We start from the raw sequence: 20,305 nt of genomic DNA on the forward strand, positions 1-20,305 counted from the left end.
AGACAGGATTTTTCCATGTTGTTTGGGCTGGTCTCAAACTCCCGACCTCAGGCGATCTGCCCGCCGTGGCCTCCCAAAGGGCTGGGGTTATGGGTGTGAGGCACTGCACCTGGCTGAGACTTAATTGTTAATGTTGTCCTTTTAATTTTTATATTCCAGCTGCTTGATATTCATTAACCATTGATATAACTTTTAGAATTCTTATTACTTAGTCTTGTGTAAGATTCAAAATCTTTATGTGTCCCTTCTTATGTTCTATTAGATGACTTCAATGCACCTTCTAAGTGTAATTTAAAAGTTGAATTTTCAAGTATAGGCAAATTGGTTTTCAAGATACTTTGGCAGAAGATTTTTTTTTTGAGAAAAGAGAGGAAAGAGAAAAGAGGTGGCTTGAGTAAAAGAAGGAAAGTCATTAAAAAACTGGTTGTCAGGCGCTGCGTTGATTTCTCTGTGAATGCGAGGTTGAGGGTAGGTGCAAAGTGAGAAGGAATGCCAGAAGGAGGGAGTTTCACTTGTACTCCAGTCCAAGTCTGAACAATTACAACATAGCGAAAACTGTGGGGCCTGTGACAATCTATATAAATAAATCCCTAACACAAAACTGTGGCTTTTCAAGTGCATAGAACATGTTGTAGTCATAGCATTGTGAATTTTGAAAGCCTTTTTTCTCAGCCAGAGATATTAAAATAAGACCTCCATATAAGAGAATGATGGTGGGGCGGGGGGTCGGGGGGAAGTATACATCTAATGAAGCAAAGATGATGATTAACTGAACAACACAGAAAATCTGCCTTCCTTTTCTTACAAATATCTCTTTTGTGAGCTACCTTGACAGCATTCTTTTGTTCTCTTCTTAGATAAGTCTTTTCTTTCTTTTTCTGGCTCCCTGCCTTCCCAGTTTTAAACCATAAATATCCTATAAATACCTCCTTTTACTTTAGCAAAAGGATATTACGTGCTAGTATCAGTTATTACCTCTATAAAATGGTAATCACTTGTGTCTTCAGCCTTGCCCTCATCCTGCTTCTCCTCCCTTTCTCCATCAGCTTTTCTGCTTATATTCTCATCACTTCCTGAGAAGTGATGCTAAATTTACGTAAATGATGAAACTACTTTATATATATATAAGTTAGTATGTAAGTTTTATTTCCATGGTTTTATAGAGCTTTTTAATTTCTTTTATGATATTATCTTGTGGAATCATCTTCTGTGTAATTTTAAGATCCAATTTAATTTTAACCTGTGATAATAAGAGAAAGATCATATAAAAAGACCTCATTTCTGTGACAGCCTGAAGAAATTATTTTCCAATAGATTTTTGTACTCAAATACTTAATTAGAACTATGTCAAGAAAATAATAGTCATTACAAAAGTATTCAACCAATGTTATAAGTGAAAAACTCTGTAATAACCTGACATAGCGTAATTTCAGCTAACATTTACGATGGTTGTCAAGGAGTGTGTGTGTGTGTGGGGGGGTGTGTGTGTATAATTATATATAATATATATTTAATTTATAATATCTATAATTAACATATTTAATATATATTTAATTAAAAATAAAAAAGCCTATAGAAATTAAAGCATAGAGTCAAAAAAAAAGGGCTTGGTAACTCTAAAGCAAATGTTACCATCTAAAATGCTTTCTAAGCAATATTAGCCTTCAATACAAATGGATAAACAATTCCTGGTAATTTTAATTGACATAGCTTTCAGTTCCTTTGTTTGAAAACTTGAGAATTATGTTCAAATTTTGATTGAGAGATTGACCCCAATGGAAACGGTTTGTGGTGTGGAATAACAGCATAGTTCTGCCAAAGGTAACCAAAATAAACTATTACAAGCAATTAATCAAAGAGACAGAAACTCAAGGTGATTTTCCTACTTTATACGTTCATGAAGTAAACAAAGTTTTATCTTCATGTTAATCTCCCCTTGTAGGCATCCTCTTTTATAGTCATTTGTTGACCTTTTCTTCTCATCTTTACTCATGATCAGCTTCTGCCTCCCGGGTTCAAGCTGGGACTACAGGCACACGCTGCCATGCTTGGCTGATTTTTTGTATTTTAGTAGAGACAGGGTTTCACCTTGTTGCCCAGGCTGGTCTCGAACTCCTGAGCTCAGGCGATCCACCCACCTCAGCCTCCCAAAGTGCTAGGGTTACAGGCATGAGCCACTGCTCCCAGAGATTCTACCATCAGAATATATCTGAAATCTGTTTTCCATCTCCAGGCCACCACTACTACTTCAGCTCGTTTTATTCTTGTCTCTTAAAAACAAAGCAAAGCCGGGCGCGGTGACTCACGCCTGTAATCGCAACACTTTGGGAGGCCCGGGCAGGTGAATCACGAGATCAAGAGATCTAGACCATTCTGGTCAACATGGTAAAACCCCGATTCTACTAAAAATACAAAAAATTAGCTGGGCATGGTGGCGCGAGCCTGTAATCCCAGCTACTCAGGAGGCTGAGGCAGGAGAATTGCCTGAACCCAGGAGGCGGAGGTTGTGGTGAGCCGAGATCGCGCCATTGCACTCCAGCCTGGGTAGCAAGAGAGAAACTCCGTCCCCCCTCCCAAAAAAATAAAAAACTTACTGCAGGATGTTACTAACTGACTACCTCTTTCCAGTCTTGCTCTTTCTTCAATCCATTCAAGCCATACACTTTTCCTAGAAAGATCCTTCTAAGATGCAAAGTAAACGTGTTTTACTCTTTTTAAAGTCTCTTGGTGAATCTCTGTAAGAAAAACATCCTAAACTTCTCATTTGAATATATGAGACTATGCAAGACCCTTAATATATTACTTAGAATAAGTTTAACTTTTTTTTTCAGTCAAGTGCCAACAATTATATAGTCATAGTTCTTTTTACAAATATGCTATTAATATGACTATTGCTGAAAAACCTTTGAAAGGCTGTCTCTTCAATAGAACTTTCTGCAGTGGGAAGGGATTACTAGCTACCCTGAATAATGCCACATAAAACAAAAAGCAACATGGGTGCCTTTTGGTGCCTCAGGCGCTCATAAACCTGAGTATAAACTTAAGTGTTTTTCCTTACAAGCTTTATAACTCTGAGCTTCACTGTCCTTGTTTTTAAAATGGGGCTATTAGTAACAATTCGATCAGACTGTTGTGAACATTAAATGAGATAGATATTCTTGGCCCATTAGCACACATTTTTTTCTTTTTTTTTTTTGCCTTCTAATGCTTCATTCAAAATAACCAGAATCAAAGGGCACTTGATAAAGATTTGATCTATGTAGAGACAATATCGGCCCAGGGTAAAGGTGACTGAGAAATAGGGAAAAGATACAAAGCAGGACTGTCAGTTGCCAAAACAGGTAGATTGAATGTTGGAGGAAGTCTGAGAAAAACACATGTGCATGTGTGTGTGTGTATGTGTGTGTGTTTCTAGTAGTAGAAGTAGAAGCCATACATGAAATCAATCAAGGCACATATAGAGCAAAGCATTGTGCTAAGTGCTTTACATGTATTAATAAAAAAGAATTACAGGAAAAAAGGAGATCACAAGGAAACACAAATGTCAGTGAGAAAAAACAACAGCTAAGAGCTGAATGGAGAAAAAGCCATTTCTGTGGAGGAATAATAATAAGTAAGCAGAGAGGAAGAAAGAAAACTTGAAAATTGTGGTGTCAAGCAATCTAATGGAGAATAAGATGTTGAGGAAGATGTAGACAATGGTAGCAAAGTCGGGATAAACAGTAAGATAAGGAAAAGGACATGTTATACAATTTCTAATTAGTCTTGAGGTCTCCTCACAAGAGGACTATAAATGTTAGTCCCACCCTGACAGGGCTTCATGGATTTTCACAAGCTACCTCTTTATCTTGGCAGGTAGCCAAATACCTATCTGTGACCAGGTGCTCCTCTCACAGGAAACTTGTTGATATTTACAGACCTCCTTGTGGCTCTTAGCTGACCCGTGTCAGGTATTTTCCTACAAAGACAGCCACTCTTTAGGAGAGCCCTAACTTAGAAAACAGATCAGCTCAATGTGTCAGTCAGGTAAGACACAGAGGAGGCAACTCAACAAAGCACATGAAATAACAGAAGCTGAAGACTGCAAACAATTATATAGTCATGGTCTTTTTTTGCAAATATGCTGCCAATATGATGATCACTGAAAAACCTTTGAAAAGCTGTCTCCTCACTAGTACCTTCTGCAGTGGGAAGGAATTACTAGCTGGTCCCAAATAATCTCACGTAAAACAAAAAGAATCATGGGTGCTTTTTGGTGCCTTTGGACTCTCATAAACCTGAGTTTATAAGATAAACTTACAGATCTCAGAGAGAAGAGGTCAGCACACCTTACACGGCCAATGGGAAGTGGGGCTTGGGGCAGTTCAGGACACATACACCAGCCAGCAAGTGGGGATCAAGAGGGACCATGATGCCAAAGCCTTTATTGGAATCCAGTAGGGATCCAACAGTTACACAGGTAAGTTTCCCGAGGGAAGTTCTAATTGATGGGTTTAGAGTAAGCAGGCGCTAGCTCCGTGGGGCCTTGCTGTGTTTGAGAGAAGTCACTGCTGCATATCTGCTGCTCAGTTCAAGCTAGATGTGGGCGTTAGAGCAGCAAGCCAAGTAGATTATGTTTAGCTGTCCCATAAGGAGAGGGTCACGAGGAGATTGTCATGCATAGCAGGTATCTGGATGAACCACACTGAGGAACTGTGAAGAGGTAGAGAATTAGAAACTGTCCCTGGTGACAAAGTACTGCCCGTGGTATAAGAAATCTAATATTCAAAATGTATCCTGAGACAATATAAAACTATAATAATCCACTACAGGCTTAAAAGCATCTAAGAAGATGGGCAATTAGGGGGCCTTCGATGTCATTTTGCAGAGAAATATCCCTGGAGTGGTGAGGTCTAAAGGCAGACAGTAGTGGGCTGAGGAGTGACACATAGGAGGTAAGGAAAGGTGGAGAAAAGTTATAGATGACTCTTAAAAAATACTGTCTACGAAGTTTAGGATGAAGGACAATAGTTGGAGGGGACAATAATTGAGAACTGGTTATTGAATGTCAGACCTGAAAATAACTGGAAAAATATCAATCCTAAATCAATTTTCATGCTAATGTCTTTAGGATCATTTTGAATTGATAAGTCACAGACTTTGGAAAAACAATTTTTCATCTAAAGCTTTGCTAATACAGATTTTCCCCTAAATGGAAACGGGTGTCATCCCAATACAGCTTCATTATTCTTCTGTCTATAAATCTCAATAATAAAGCCTAGACGCAGGCATAGAGAAGTGAACATTGTAGCCTTAGGCCAACTATAAATCTTAAGGAAAACATTGGTATAAGCATGAATTTGGAGAAGATCCAAAGAAATAATAGAAAATAAAATACCACTTATAGCAAAGAAAAATTTAATTTTCAAGTGTAGATATTTATTGAAAGTCTGCTAAGTATAAGGCGCTATATTTGGTTTGGTCATTTCAACTGAGATTGATTGCCATTTTATTTCATCTAGAATTTACCCTATTCTATTTTCTTTTCCATGGGACATTTAGTTCCTCTTTATATGGTCATTCTTTTTTCTCCTTTATCCCTGCTCAATGACATCCTTAAAATAAAAGATAGAGAGGGAGCTAAATGGATCCAAGTCAAGTAACTTAAGGTCAAACTGTAGCAAAAACCTTTAACGAGAGAGAACAGTGAGGACTTTTGCTATTATAGACATTATTTTTGGAATTTTTGAGATTTTTGAATAAGGTCTGGCTATTTTAGTTATAAGGATTAAATTTCAGGACCTCAGGTGAAAAGTTCTTTTACCTGGAGTCAAAACTTCTTATACTTTATAAAGACAATTTTGAAACACAAATTAAAAAATTTTATGTAAGAGTGTTAATTTCCAGAAAGATTGCATTGTGTCCCTGAGTTTTACAGGCATTCAGAAAGTAAGTGATTAATACAATGACCTATTTGCAAAAGCTTTTCATGTAGAATATGGGAACTGAGCTTGGTCATGAGACCAGGTGGGTGGCAAGCAAAGAAAAAGGAAGACATTCTAAGAAGAAAAAGCAGAATGCACAAATCAGTGTCTAAATTACAAGCTAGAAAAACTGGAGGTGAAACACTTGGAAATATTTTGAGAGTCAACTGGTAAATAAAAATATCTGTAAAGGGTAATTCACACGGTAATTGTCCTATCAAAATAAAGAGCTCTAATTCCTTTTCTGTGCTCATAAAACAACCACTTAATGTGAGGCACTTTATGGTCCTTATCCTTCCATAAGTAAAAAGTACCAAGTTACCAGTCCATAATTGAATCTTAGTTCTTCAATAATAATACTACCAATATGTATTTGATAATATTTATATAGATTTTTTATAACAATACTGAGTATATATTAAATACTGCTACTGAGCTATATATATCTCAGAATTATTCTTACATATGTATTTCAGTAGTAGTATTTAATGTATATCTCAGTATTACATATATTGAGTATATATATCTCAGTAGTATTATATACTATTATATTAATAGTATTATTATATATCAACTATATATTTATATATGTCAGTAGTTTTATTATTAAATATAATCATATGTTTATATAAATATATTCTATATATTTCATAGCATTAAATATATATTTAACATATATTTAATAATATTAAGATAAATACATATTTATATTAGTTACATAAATCTAAGTATAATACAGTGTATATCCTCAAAGTGTTTAAAGATTTATATCCTTAAAGTATATTAAAATAGCTGTCATAAAATCTGCTTCTAGTTTACAATTTTACTATTTTTTTCTGAGAAAAAACCATCATGACCATATATTCTCACAAAAAAATTCAAAACAACAGAATATATGCCATGCAAAAATGTTAATGTTATAATATATTTAAAATTCAAATCACAGGTCTTGAAATATAGCAAACACTTGGGATTTGCTGAAGGTTAATTTGAAATCAATTATCAATAAATATTTGTTGAATTGAATTATTTAAAATTCCTATCGTATAATTAAGTCCTAATTAATAGTTTAAATTCTTTTATGCTTGATGGTTTATATACCTTCCAAATTTTCACTTTAACTGTACTGAATATACATCCAATTTAACAATTATTAGATGCCTATTGCCTACCTACCATAGTAGGGAACAAAGTAGTTTCAGTCTGTGACTTCACAGAGTTTCATGTAGTGGAAAGAGTTTGAAGTTGATTTATCAACCTTTCAGGTTCTGAAGCAGATGAATTATGAGAAAAATAACTTGATATATATATTGAACCCTAATTGTTTATATGAGTGTACTTGTCTTAGTCCACATGACAGACAAGATACTATATTCCCAATAGAGTGCTGGGAGATACTTTTTCCATTATTACTCCAAAGGTCATACAAATTAACACATATATTCTACTCATTAGCTAAAATTAGATAATTCTAACATGCATTGCTTTCAATGGTTAAATATTTTCTTGAATTTTAAAACAAAGTAAAGCCTACAATTCAATAATCATTCTGTATGGTTTCATTAAAACTTACATTTTGACAGTTTCTCAGAAAACCAACAGTTTATAATTAATGAGTGTTCAGCCAAAGGTTGACCTTCTGAGTAACTGGATAAGTGCAAACTCAGGAGGAAAAAAAATGGCTTTTGACTATTTATTAAAGCCTAAGAGCTCTTATCTTTTAGAATGAAAGTTCTGGAAGCACGCCTAAGAAATTGGCTCTATAGGTTAACATTTGAAAATCCATTTTTCATAAAAATTCATGCTGTCTACTTTATGCTATGTTTAAAATAAGAGAAATTGTAAAAAGCTTAATCTACCTTGATTGCTAGGGGCCTCCTTTAAAGTTTCCTGAGATTAAACTCCCAGGCATGTGAAGCCTAAAGACACCAAGCACTTGTTATAAATGGCTCCAGCATTCATTTTCAGTCTAAATCTATGGAGCCTCTACTGACAGATGGCTTCTTCCTATCTGGGATTGAATGAGTTACTTTATTTAAGTAACACTAACACTAAAGGTTAGTGTTAATGGGATCAAGGTCACAGGAGTGGACTGGTAAAAACAAGATTTGATGTCAAACAGACCTGGATTTGAATTTCATGTCTACTCCCCAGAGGCTCAGTTTCTTCATATTTAAAATGGAGAGTAGCCCCTCTTTCTGTGTATTGGCATGAAATAAAGTAGACTTCAATTACCACTGGTACACTTGGTTCTGGGCCTGATCCATAATGTTCCCTCAAAAAAGTTCATTGCAGTTTTAATTTTTGTATTAGAAAAACAACTCACTGTACACAATGTGTATTCTCCTGATCATTAGTCAGCAATATTCAGTTATTAGAAAGAAAACATTATTGTGAGAAAGAAGCTTATGCACCTACTTATATTTGAACCCATCAGAAATTTTAGATTTTCCAACAAAAATTCCTTATGTTATATGACAACTATTAGCAACTCTAATGCTATCCCCCAATTGAATAAATTATGAGATAAGCATGTAAAATACCAGTTTGGGCTCATATTTGCTCAATAAATTGTGTGTAATGGACAAATAAATAGAAGATTAAAAAATTAACTATTTAAAACTACAGAGCACTCAGAAACAAATCTTGAGGCAAGAGACTAAAATTTAGTTTCCTATTGACACTGACTTACTCTACCTCCTTGAAAATTTCCTAATTCCTCATTCTCAATTTGTTTTCTCTTTAAAATGTAAGGGTTTGATATGTAATGCCTATAGCCCCCCTAGTTCAGTAGGTCTCAGGCGTCCCCAAACTTTTTACACGGGGGGCCAGTTCACTGTCCCTCAGACCGTTGGAGGGCCGCCACATACTGTGCTGCTCTCACTGACCACCAATGAAAGAGGTGTCCCTTCCTGAATTGCGGCGGGGGCTGCCGGATAAATGGCCTCAGGGGGCCGCATGCAGCCTGCGGGCCATAGTTTGGGGACGCCTGATTCACACAGTTGAGAAAACATGATTTAGGAGGCAGTTTGTCCATAGAAACAAAAGAGGTGATAGGACATAAGTCCCTTGAGCTCTTAAATTCCATCTTTCTGTTTTCTCTTCTAATAGATTTTGAAAAATTTTCTAAATGTGTATTACTTTGCCAAGTGAAGAATAAACAGTACATTAGCAAAGTCCACAATGAAAATGAAGAAAATTTGAAGGAATGATGTCAATCTGTTGTACAGAAAAAAGAGACTTGGAGATAGGTACTTAGAAGAAGAAATTTGAAGTATCAACAAGTTTGTTGTGAAGGGTAGCAAGATATGCTTCCCCAAAATATGCTACTTTGGCTTATTGATTATTTTGAGCTAGAGAAAATGGAAAATAAACAGATATAGAAACTCTTTGCTCTCTTTCTATTTGCCTAAAAGGGTGACATTAATTTGTAAGAGTCCTTCCTCTCTTCTCTACCAGAAAGGACAGAAGTTAGGTGAGATAACTCTAGACACTTAACAGCCCAAAGAAGTCACCAGAGGAATCTATATAACAAACTTTGCTAAAACTAACTTATTTTCCATTAGTTTCTTTCCCCAATTTCTTGCCAGTAGAAAGTTTAAGTTATTTTTCTTTGTCTTGTTACTACTCTACAAAGTTATTATAAATTTTTGTTAAGATTATAGGTGAGCCCAAGTTCTAAGTTGAGGCAAGAGACTAAAGATTTAGTTTCTTATTGACAATGACTTGTTCTATGACCTTGAAAATTGCCTAATTACTGGTTCTCAATTTTTTTCTCTTTAAAATGTAAGGATTTGATAAGTAATGTCCATAGTCCCTCCCTAGTTCTGTAGGGCTATGATTCACACAGTTGAGGAAACATGACTTAGGAAAGTCATGCCTATCTCATAATTTATTCAATTGGTGGATAGCATTAGGGTTGCTAATGTTGTCATATAAAATAAGGAATTTTTGTTGGAAAATCTAAAATTTCTGATGGGTCCAAATATAAACAGGTTAACTACTTTGAGTTACTCATCACTGAGTATTCCCATTTATGTGCAATGCACAGGTTAATAAACCCCTGTTTGTTTTTCTTTTACTTATCTGCTTTTTTCTCAGTCTAATTCATAAGGTCTCAGCCAATAAACCTAAAATGGATAGAAAAAATGTATATATTTTTCCCCTACAAATACCAATATATGGCTTTCTATGATGACAATTGGTCAACAGTTCCTGGTAGGTTTTTCATTTGTTCATTCATTCAACAAATATTTGTTGAATGATTACTATTTGCATAGCCACATGCTAGAATGAGATTATAAGGATGAATATGGCATACACTTTGACCTTAAATAAATTTTTCTTTAGTAAGGATTATAAGGCATGTATATAAATAGAAAAATGTTCTAAATTATGTAAGTGAAAGTTTCATTAGATTTATGAGGAGGTAATGTTTAATTTCAGCCAGGCAGATGGCAATGAAGGGAGGGAAATTGAGGAAATCTGGGAGAAGATGGCATTTTAGCTAGAGATTAAGCATCCATATATTAGGCAGAAGGACATTTCTGGCTGAAGAAATAATGTGAACAAAGCCTCAAAGGAGCATGAAGCTGGATGCAGTTTGACTCTACAATTGGGTTTATGAAAGAGAGTAATGAGAAATACATTTAAAAAGAACACTCTCAGATTAAAGAGACCTTGAATGTCATACTAAGGACATTTAGTCTTTATCTTTCAGAAAAAAGCAAGACACCAAAAGTTTTCGATAAGGTAGATGGAAGAAAGCTGTGTTTTAGGGTGGTGAATCCTGAAGATTTGTGAATGGTGGTTGTAAACTGAATCTTAATAGGCAGATAACTCAATTGAAGTTCTTAACCATAATCGTTTTCTTGTCCAGACTGCTGATGTGCTGTTGCAACATGGAGCTAACGTCAATATTCAAGATGCAGTTTTTTTCACTCCATTGCACATTGCGGCATACTATGGGCATGAACAGGTAAGTCTGACAGTAAGATTTCCAAAGGTTAGGTGTTGCTTAAATATAAGCTTTTGTTGAATTGTCCTATCTTCAAAGAGTTTATATTTAAAATCTCTGAATTATTTTTGCCTTAGTCTCATCAACTCATCCTTGAGGAGCTTGTAGATCCATGTAAGTATTACAGTTGTTATGTTATTAATTTTTACTGACAATCTTAGTACACAAAGAGGCAGTGGAGTACATTGGTAAGTGTGTGGCCACAGGAATCAGTCACCCTAACTTTGAAAAATTCCTAGTGTTTTGACTATGTATAGGTTATGTAAGATCTTCATTTCTTCACCTATAAAATGCAGAAAGATATTAATAGTAACCTTATAGGATTGCTGTTAGGGTGGGATATAAATTGGCAAATGCTCAGCAAATGTAGCTATGATGATGCTAATAGAAATAACAATAAATCAACTCATAAATGCTAGATAAAAACAATTATAAATGTGCTTTAATTATACAATTTGTTTTAAATATGTGATTATATAACAGGTCCGGTCCATATTTATAAAGTTTTATATTCTGTAATAAAAAGTAATATATATATATATATATATCTCTTTAAAGTTTTTAATATACTTTTGTTCAATACGTGATATTATTTAACCTTCACAATTTCATGAACTTAATGAGTTGCCACACGAGTGAGCTTATACTGTGGAATAGGCACTATGATAGAACCTTTGTCTTTTTTTTATAATTTTTCCACAACCTTGAAATTGACTGTTATTTGCTCATTTTTACCAATGGTACACATGAAGCTCAATCAGGTGAGGTAGCATGCCAGAGTTATGCAGCTATTAATAATAAATTGAAGAGCTAGAATATGTACTTAGTTCTGTCTGATCCCAAAGCCTGTATTCATTCTGTTGTACCAAAGTACCTCCTCTTATTCTTCAACCAGTGAGACAAATTATCAAGTACAGACAATTTTCCTAAATAGAAAAGCCAGAATTCAAGAAGACATGTTCTAACTCCAAAGTCTGCTGATTTTCAACCTTAACGTATCAAAAGACAAAATTTTTATGGTACTTTTAAACACTTTCTTTTAGCAGTGAGAATACTCAATCAAAAAAAAATAAAAAGAGAGAGAGAAATACAAATGTAACTGGATAACTAAATATAACTGTTCATTGAACACTCCATTTTCACTTTTCCTCACTGTCTTTCTAGACTCATTCAATTGTACGATAGAATTATTCCTTTTTGCCTTCCTGGAGGTCATGCCACAGCACCACCTGAGGGTTCCAAGTTGAAGATCAAACTTACTTGTGTCCCTGCACTATTACAGTCACTGTGCCTTTATTCCTCTGCTAGCTGGCATATGCCTGGACACTCTAAGACCTGTGAAGCGTGACCTATAGGTAGGAAAGATTGCTTATTTCACTGATGTGCTGCTCAGAGTGCACTGGAGTGCACTGAAGAGCTGGGCACTGAAAATGCTTTTGGAAGTACAGGCCCCAAAGCACAAATAATGGAAAAATCCCATCCTTTTCTGACCTCAGACACAGACAGGATATATACAGTGCATATTATTTGTAGAGTCATCCTCTTTGGCGATTAACCTCATCACCCAGCAGAAACATAAAGAGCCTGTATGCATGTTGGGTAGAGAACTAAATTTGTTTACTTTCCCTGAAAATGTAGTCACAGTCTTACAAAATTATGTGAAAATGTGGATGGCCCTTTTATGATAAGGGACTCACTTTCTGTGTGTGAAGGCAGCACAAAAGTAATTTATAGATGCCATTGTCATTTGCTAAAATATGCTGACAAGGAGAATGGTGCATTCAATATATAAATGTACCTAATGTGCCATGTTCCTTGCCATTTTTTTATTTACTTATTTTTAAGTGGAAGAGTAGATGTTTTATACCAAGAGCAATATTTCCTAGGTATGTAATAATAGTGCTTAATAGACAATCGATTTCAGAGATAGTTTAAATCTGTCTATTATAAAGTCCCATAATCAGAATATATGGTGTCTGTGTAAGTGGAAATATCTGCTTAGGCGTGCAAGGTTCTTGAAACTAAATTTCTGCTGTTTTCATTTCTCCTGAATTAAGTCTTGATCAGCCCATTAGCCAACAAAGAGATAAAAGGCTCATGCTCCAAGTTGGGGTTACCACATTTACTAACGGTTATTGAATGCCCGGCACTTTTCCGAGTGCTTTTCGTGAGATGACTTATTTAATCCTCACAACAACTTCAAAAGGTAGAAGTATTATTATTCCCACTTTAGCAATGAAGAAACTAAAGTATTAAAAGGATAAATAATTTGTTCAAGGCAACATAGCTGATAAGTAGAAGCCTGATTTCCAAACCCTGGCTCTTGTCCATTACACTCAATGGAAATTCAGTTCCCCACATCACACCTAGCTAATATTTTGCCTAGAATTTCTCTCAAATGTCTACCATGTTCTTGAGAGATTAATACTCAAGAAATGTTTATTTGCTGACGTATGGGAAGGAAAATGGTTTTAGAACTTGAATTCACTTTTGTGCTGACACTTCAGTGGTGAAGACAATTGAGAGAGGGCAATTGCAACTTGAACCCTAACTGCTATTTTAATGACTCAGACACATCCTAACTTACCTTTTAGTATCACTGAGGTGACTTTTGAAAGTCTTAGGAGAGGCAATGTCAAGGTTACACAAATTATTTGGAAAGTTTTTAAGTATATATGTAAGTGACTCGAAGGAATTCCTAAATTATCTAACGCAATCCCAGGAAGACTCCTACATGCTTCATCACTTTGTCCCTCTCTGACCATATGGATGTAGAGTATCAGTTAATTGGAGAAGATGCCAGGGCTACTGTACCTATCTCCAGTTCACTCACATATCCAGGAAAAAAGCTAGAACTCCAGTAGCAAGATGATCAGTAGTGATATGTGACTGAAACTGCCATAAAAATCAAGAATCAAGTCAACTACCACTGGCTCTGGCCAGAAGCAGACTTTGGAAGAGATCGTTCAGAGAAGATTCTGCATGATTCTAGAGAGGACTTTTTATGTACCATGAACCTACGTTATGAAATTGACAAGAGAGTTGATACTAAAAAGAACAAATGGAAAAAGTAGGTTTTCAAGGTCAAAAAATTTGGAGAGGATTTTTTCAAAGCTCCCTAGCAACGCATCTAGCCCACATTAACTCTGAAACAGAAATTGTAAATAACACTGTTTCAGTCCACCAATAATAATAAAAAATAGCATTTATAAAATAAATACTGTATGTCATGGTGCTATGCACTTTAAACAAATTCCTAATCCAATCCTCATGACAACTCATACATTAAGTATGTTGTTATTATTTCCATTGCACATGTGAAAAAACTTGAGTATAGATAAATTAACTTTTCTCAAGAACACGCAGCTAACATAAATAGATTCTAGATTCGACTCTAGGCCTATCTTACACTGCACCTTAACTCTTAATCAGTATATTATATTACCACTCAAGTTAACAACTTCATTACATATTATACAGTAGCAGGCACCACTAGTTGCTTAAGCAAAAGTATCACTTCAACTATTACCACTTTGGGCCATATATTTTTTTCTTTCTTGCAGACTCATGATTTTATTTCACTGTTCAACCTATCTCCGAGAGGTTGTGCTTAGAGATGCCCCGATCTCTAGCCACTGTGAAGTCATTCACAGTAAATATTTCCCCTTGCCCAGGGATTGGTTTAGAAAATTGCAAATGACCTAGTCCAGACTGAAGAGATACAGGAAGTGGTTTCTGGGGAGTTTTTAAGCAGGAATTTCTAGATTGAAAAAAAAGTGCTCCCTTGTTCCAAAAGGTGGAGATCATCTTCTGCTCTACACTATGGACTTCAGTTTGTAATGCCTGGAGATGCTGCAGCTCTCTGCTACCATAAGGTGATCCATCCTACTTGCTGAGCATGGCAGAACAGAATGACAGAAAGAACTTGAGTTATTAAGCTGTTGTAGTAATCAACCCTAGAATTGTTCCGGTTTTGGACTCCTTGCTAGGTGATATAACAGTCAATTTTTTATGGTTTAAACCAGTTTTCTTGTATACTGCCAAAAGTTTTGCATTATTGTTTGAATTTTGATACTAATTTCAAATAAATGAATTCTTTAGGTAACCCGCCTTCTTTTGAAATTTGGTGCTGATGTAAATGTAAGTGGTGAAGTTGGAGATAGACCCCTCCACCTAGCATCTGCGAAAGGATTCTTTAATATTGCAAAACTCTTGATGGAAGAAGGCAGCAAAGCAGATGGTAGGATTATATGTTTAAAAGACCTTTTCTATCATTTGCTTTATGTATACCTTTTACCTGTACTTCTCTTACTTACCAGAGAATAATCTTGATGTTGACTAATCCTGTAGTCATCTATTTATTTGCTCCACTAGTCATAATTATCCTTAATATATTTATTAAGCCTACATGTGAATCCTTCTTTACACATTCTAGCTAAATTCTTAATATATTAGGTGCTCCAGTGAAAGTAAAGAGTTTTCTTAGAAAAATTAATTATATTTGCTGTTGTTCACTAATCTTTTATAAATTGAGACATTATTTACATCTAGCAAATTCTCATATGTTAAGAATATAACTTGATGAATATATATGTATGTATACATCCATTGTAAACCCCCCAGATTTCATCACTCTGAAATCTTCCCTTATGCACTCATCTCAGGTAAATAGACTTTACCACCAAAGATAATTAATATTTTAGCTTTTATTGCTATATATAGTTTTATCTGTTCTTGAAGTTTGTATAATTTTGTGACTGGTTTCTTTTGCTCAACAAGATGATTTGGACATTTATGTTGTTGTATGGAACATAGTTTGTTGTTTTATATTGTTGATGATTACATGAATATACCACAATTGGTATATCCATTCTTCTCCTAGTGGACATTTTAATATTTCTAGTGTTTTTCTATTATGAATACAATTGCCAGTGGCATTCTTATTCAGGTATTTTTGTGGACATATATGTTCATTTCTCTTTATCGTGTTTGTGTGTGTGTGTGTGTGTGTGTGTGTGTGTGTGTGAATTGATAAACTGAAAGGTAATAATGCATATGTTTAATGTTTTAGGAAATTTCTAGAGAGTTTTCCAAAATGTTTGTACTATTTTAAAATCTTAAAACAATATATGAGAATTTCAATTCCTTCCCACAGCATCCCCAATATTTGATATTATATTACTATACTTTTTTTAATAGAGATTGAGTTTGAGTGTGATCCATTTCAGAAAAAAGCTTTGGAATACATAGAAGGATTTTAGAATCAGTTGATAGAATTTCATTTCATTTTTATTTTCTTAATTATAAAATAAATTTTGGAAAGTTGATTATGTCATTGAAAATTTCTTTTTTTCACTTTTACTCACAAACTTTATTTTTTGATAAAAATTCACTCACAGTTGCATTTTGCCATTAAATTCTCTCAGGCATATCCAACATTCTTCCATTGACCCCCAAGAGACCTAATTAAAAGCCCAGCTGTAAGAACTGCTGGCCTTTGCAGTGGGAACAATACACATTTCCAAAAGGACATGGTTGTCAAATCTCTAGAACTGCCAGTTCCTTGGTCCAAAATTCAGATTGATATTTAGTTAATAAAGCTAATCGAGCTTTTTATCTACCCATAAAGAATACACAAAGGTTCCTAGAGACAAATGTGGCAAGAGACTAGAGTAATTTCCAGTTTCCAAGTTGTAAACATGGGCCACTTTATTTTGTAAAATTTAAAATCATAACTTGTATTATTTTCTATAAGCCAGTATGCAGTAACTCAGGCATCTACTTTAGAGCGTTATTATAAACAACCTATGTTGTCAGGATGTAAGGAATGCTGTTCCTTGGACCTTGTTTAAGCAGTCTCTTTCATTTTGTTAGTTTAGAATAGGCAGAGGTACACCTGTGTGAACCACTGAACACATAATCGTGTTTTTGAAACTGCCTCACTCTTCCAAGGGGTCAGAAACCACATCACTTTTTCCTTTTATTATTGATGCCAATCTTAGCTTTTTATTCATCTGCACAACTCCAGAGCTCAGTAGTGTCAAAATGAATGTCATTTATGATCCGCATGTCTCTAGGATCAAAAGACTCTTCTGCAAAAGGCATTGAAATGTGTAATACTACAACCATATCCCCCTTACATACCAACATCATATGATACAATTTTTTACAGTTTCTTTTTGGTGCACATAAGTATTACATGGCTCCTACTCAATCATTTTAAAAAATCAAGAGACACCATGACTCAGATTTTTAAGTAATTTTATTTCTTTCTTGTACATGCTTGATATTTAAGTACCATTTGCACTTCAACCAATTGCACAAAATAAACCAAAAGATCTGCTAAGCCCGTGGACATTGTGCAGGACTTATTGTAAGTTAGTTCACTTATATTAAGATGTAGCTAAGCCTCCAAATGATTTATTTTAGATATGGGCCCTGCCTGTTACAAACAGACATAGGAGAAAGATTAAATAAATGACCCCCAAAAGAGTACAATTTGAAATCCCGTATTTACAGTATGTTTCTATGGTAACAAAATGTCACAAATGAAAATAAATTCAGATTGCAAAATAATCTAAAATGTAATTGTGAAAGCAGCCTCTTTGGTTCAGCATGTTTGGGAGGCTGATCTATTCAGTCAGGTATGTTTTAAGCTTCTGATTTACTTCTTTGTATCTCTTAGGGCAATGGAGAAGAAGTGTAATGTCCCTGAAAGAGATTGAAAAGGTTAAAATATTGCTGGACTGCATAAGAAAAAAATAGTAATACATTATTCAAAATTTATCATTTTGATAATGTTAAAAATGGAAACAGTTAAATTTAGAATTAATAATTTTTGTCATCTTAATCATAAATGGGTATGTCTTTTAAATAACACAATCCTTGGAACTGGATGGAGCTGAATATTGCAGAAAACCACAAAAAAATCTTTAAACACGCCCAACAAGAGGAAGTGTTTTATTTTTTGAAATATCTTGTTGGATGTATTACACAGATCTGTTACCAAAAGCTTATGAAAGACAGATCTGGGAGTAATTTTAAAGATCTTGTAGGACGTGCTAACATTTGCTAGGTTAATCTGAAAGCTTTATTTTTAAGGTCAGTATGCAGAAATAAAGAAGAAACAGCAGCCATTCACCCAATATTCAATATTTCATTCAAAAGATATCGCTATATACCTACTCTCTTTAAAACAGAGGACCAGGCACTAGATATTTTCCTAATAATGATTTACATGTATTCTTTTGTTTTAAATTCTCCTTTATACGTTTCTCAATAAGATGCTAAGTTAGAACAAATAGAATGTTATTTATGCATTCAATTTTCCTATGACATAATAATATATATATTTTTTTCTTTGCAAATTGGCCCAAGACAAAACTAAATACATCACAATGACTGAAGCAAAAACGGACGTATATACACATAAATTCTATGTCTGATTCCATTATTTCTCCTGGCTTGTTCCTTCAGTTGGTATTTACATCTTTTTTTATGGAAATATGTATCAACCACAGCAGATAATTCACCAAGTAAATCACTTAATTGGAAGTTTACCAATTCAATTGGGAGAGGAATACTGGGTGGAGCCAAGAATGGCCAAAGGCAAATTATAAATTAATAGAAGATTGCACTGCATTCTGCTTTGCATTTTTCCGTCCGAACCTCAAGAATTCTTATGTCATGCTCCAGATGCCCTGGACTCCTGACTATTCTCAAGCATTGACTTGTGGCATTGACTTTCCCTAGCTTAGAACAGAATGCGAACAAAGAAAAAGCTTTTTAAAAAGGGAGATAATCAAAAGAACCAAGAACATTCCTCAGAATTAAAGGTGTCTTTTTGAGCTACTCATTAATAAAAAAAAGATTCGAAGGTTTGTTTTTAATAACAGCCTTGGGAGGAGAAGCTCAATGACTTTGTTAAAGATTTCCCTTTGGCTTAAAATCTTGCAGGACAATAAAATGAGAATGATTGTCTACAAATATAGCCGCTACAAGGCCTAATTAAGATCCTGTCTAGATTGACACAGTAATCAAACAATAAAACAAATGACTTTAGAGCATTGATTTGATTATTTTAGTTTTAAAAATTATTAAAGCCAGATTAGGCATTGAGCAGTTTGATGTTCAGTTGTTATTACTTCAGGACTGTAATTATTGACTGTTTAACTAGACTATAAGTTATTTGAGAACATAGACTCTGCATTTATCTGTTATTAGCTTTGGACATAGCAAATTTCTAAGAGGGCTATTAGTAAAAATGTTAAGTAACTTTTATTAAATGTCTAGTACGTGACAAGCATCATGCTAGATAGATGCTTTCCTATCATAATTCTCTTTATTCTTTTCAGCATCCCTGCAACAATAATGTTACTATATCCATTGTTACTGATAAGACATCTGTACCTCCGTCACTAGCTTAATGGCTAGTACATAATGATCATTTGATTCTTGTTGAAGAATAAGAATGAATCTGTCAAGGTTTTGTTTTGTTTTGTTTTGTTATTTACTTTCAAGCATTAGAAACTAACTCTTGCTAATTTAGGCATAAAAGGAGTAGATTAAGGGATATCATATAGCACACAGAATCTTCTTCCCCCAGAACAGAGTAGAAAGCCATGTTTGAAATTCTCACAGTGAGGATCAACATCCAAAATCATGCCCAAATATGGTCCCGTGAAGAGGCACTGCCACCTTTGCTAGGCACACATTGACACTTGTGCTTCTGATGCCAATAAAGCAGGGTGTTGAATCTGTGGCTGGAACTGCTACCATGGGAAATTGGATGGAGCTACTGCCACCACTGCCACATTGCCAAGAGAGATTAGGTCCTGCTTTTTGTGTCATCGGCTCTGAAGTCAGAGTCTCATGTGATGTGTTGATTGGAGGAGTCGACAGATAGGTATCCAAATCAGGGAACTGTTGAGAGTAAAAGCATCATTATTGAGACTTATTCCAGGATAACAAGCCTAAACCAGGACATATGGTCACCCTCCGCTAATTCTGTTCCCTAGCTGCAAAGAGACCTTGGAAAGCACGTTTTCTACTTCTATGATAAAATGTGGTCTTGGCTTCTCATTAGTGCTTGCAGTATAGGGAATTACCCAAATGTCAGAAGAGGTTCTAAGGCTAAATGTTCCAAAGAGAAGGACAAATGTCCACTACTGAATGAAGAATTGAATTTCAAATAGCCTGTCTAAAGTAAAACAATTAATGAGGTCTGCCTAAGTCTAAATGCTTTTCCTTTCATTACACCATGCTTTGCGTACTGTAGTATGGCAATGTTTAGCTAAGGATGAACATCAGAGCTGTTTAAAACAGT

The 20,305-nt window shown here is 34.8% G+C and overlaps 1 protein-coding gene across 14 annotated transcripts in view; it reads left to right on the top strand.

The window, feature by feature from the left end:
• The window catches only part of TNNI3K (TNNI3 interacting kinase), a 323,082-nt gene that overhangs the window by 108,893 nt on the left and 193,884 nt on the right, over positions 1 to 20,305 (top strand). For all 14 annotated transcript variants that reach the window (XR_012512449.1, XR_012512451.1, XR_012512453.1 and 11 more), the window contains 2 exons: positions 10,843 to 10,941; positions 15,082 to 15,220. Coding sequence is in view for 8 of the 14 variants with exons in the window: in XM_074381016.1 (XP_074237117.1) it covers positions 10,843 to 10,941; positions 15,082 to 15,220 (238 nt within the window). In the remaining 6 variants the exon portion in view is untranslated. The remainder of the gene's footprint in view (positions 1 to 10,842; positions 10,942 to 15,081; positions 15,221 to 20,305) is intronic.

Source organism: Saimiri boliviensis, chromosome 11, assembly GCF_048565385.1.
Source record: "Saimiri boliviensis isolate mSaiBol1 chromosome 11, mSaiBol1.pri, whole genome shotgun sequence".
NCBI lineage: Eukaryota > Metazoa > Chordata > Mammalia > Primates > Cebidae > Saimiri > Saimiri boliviensis.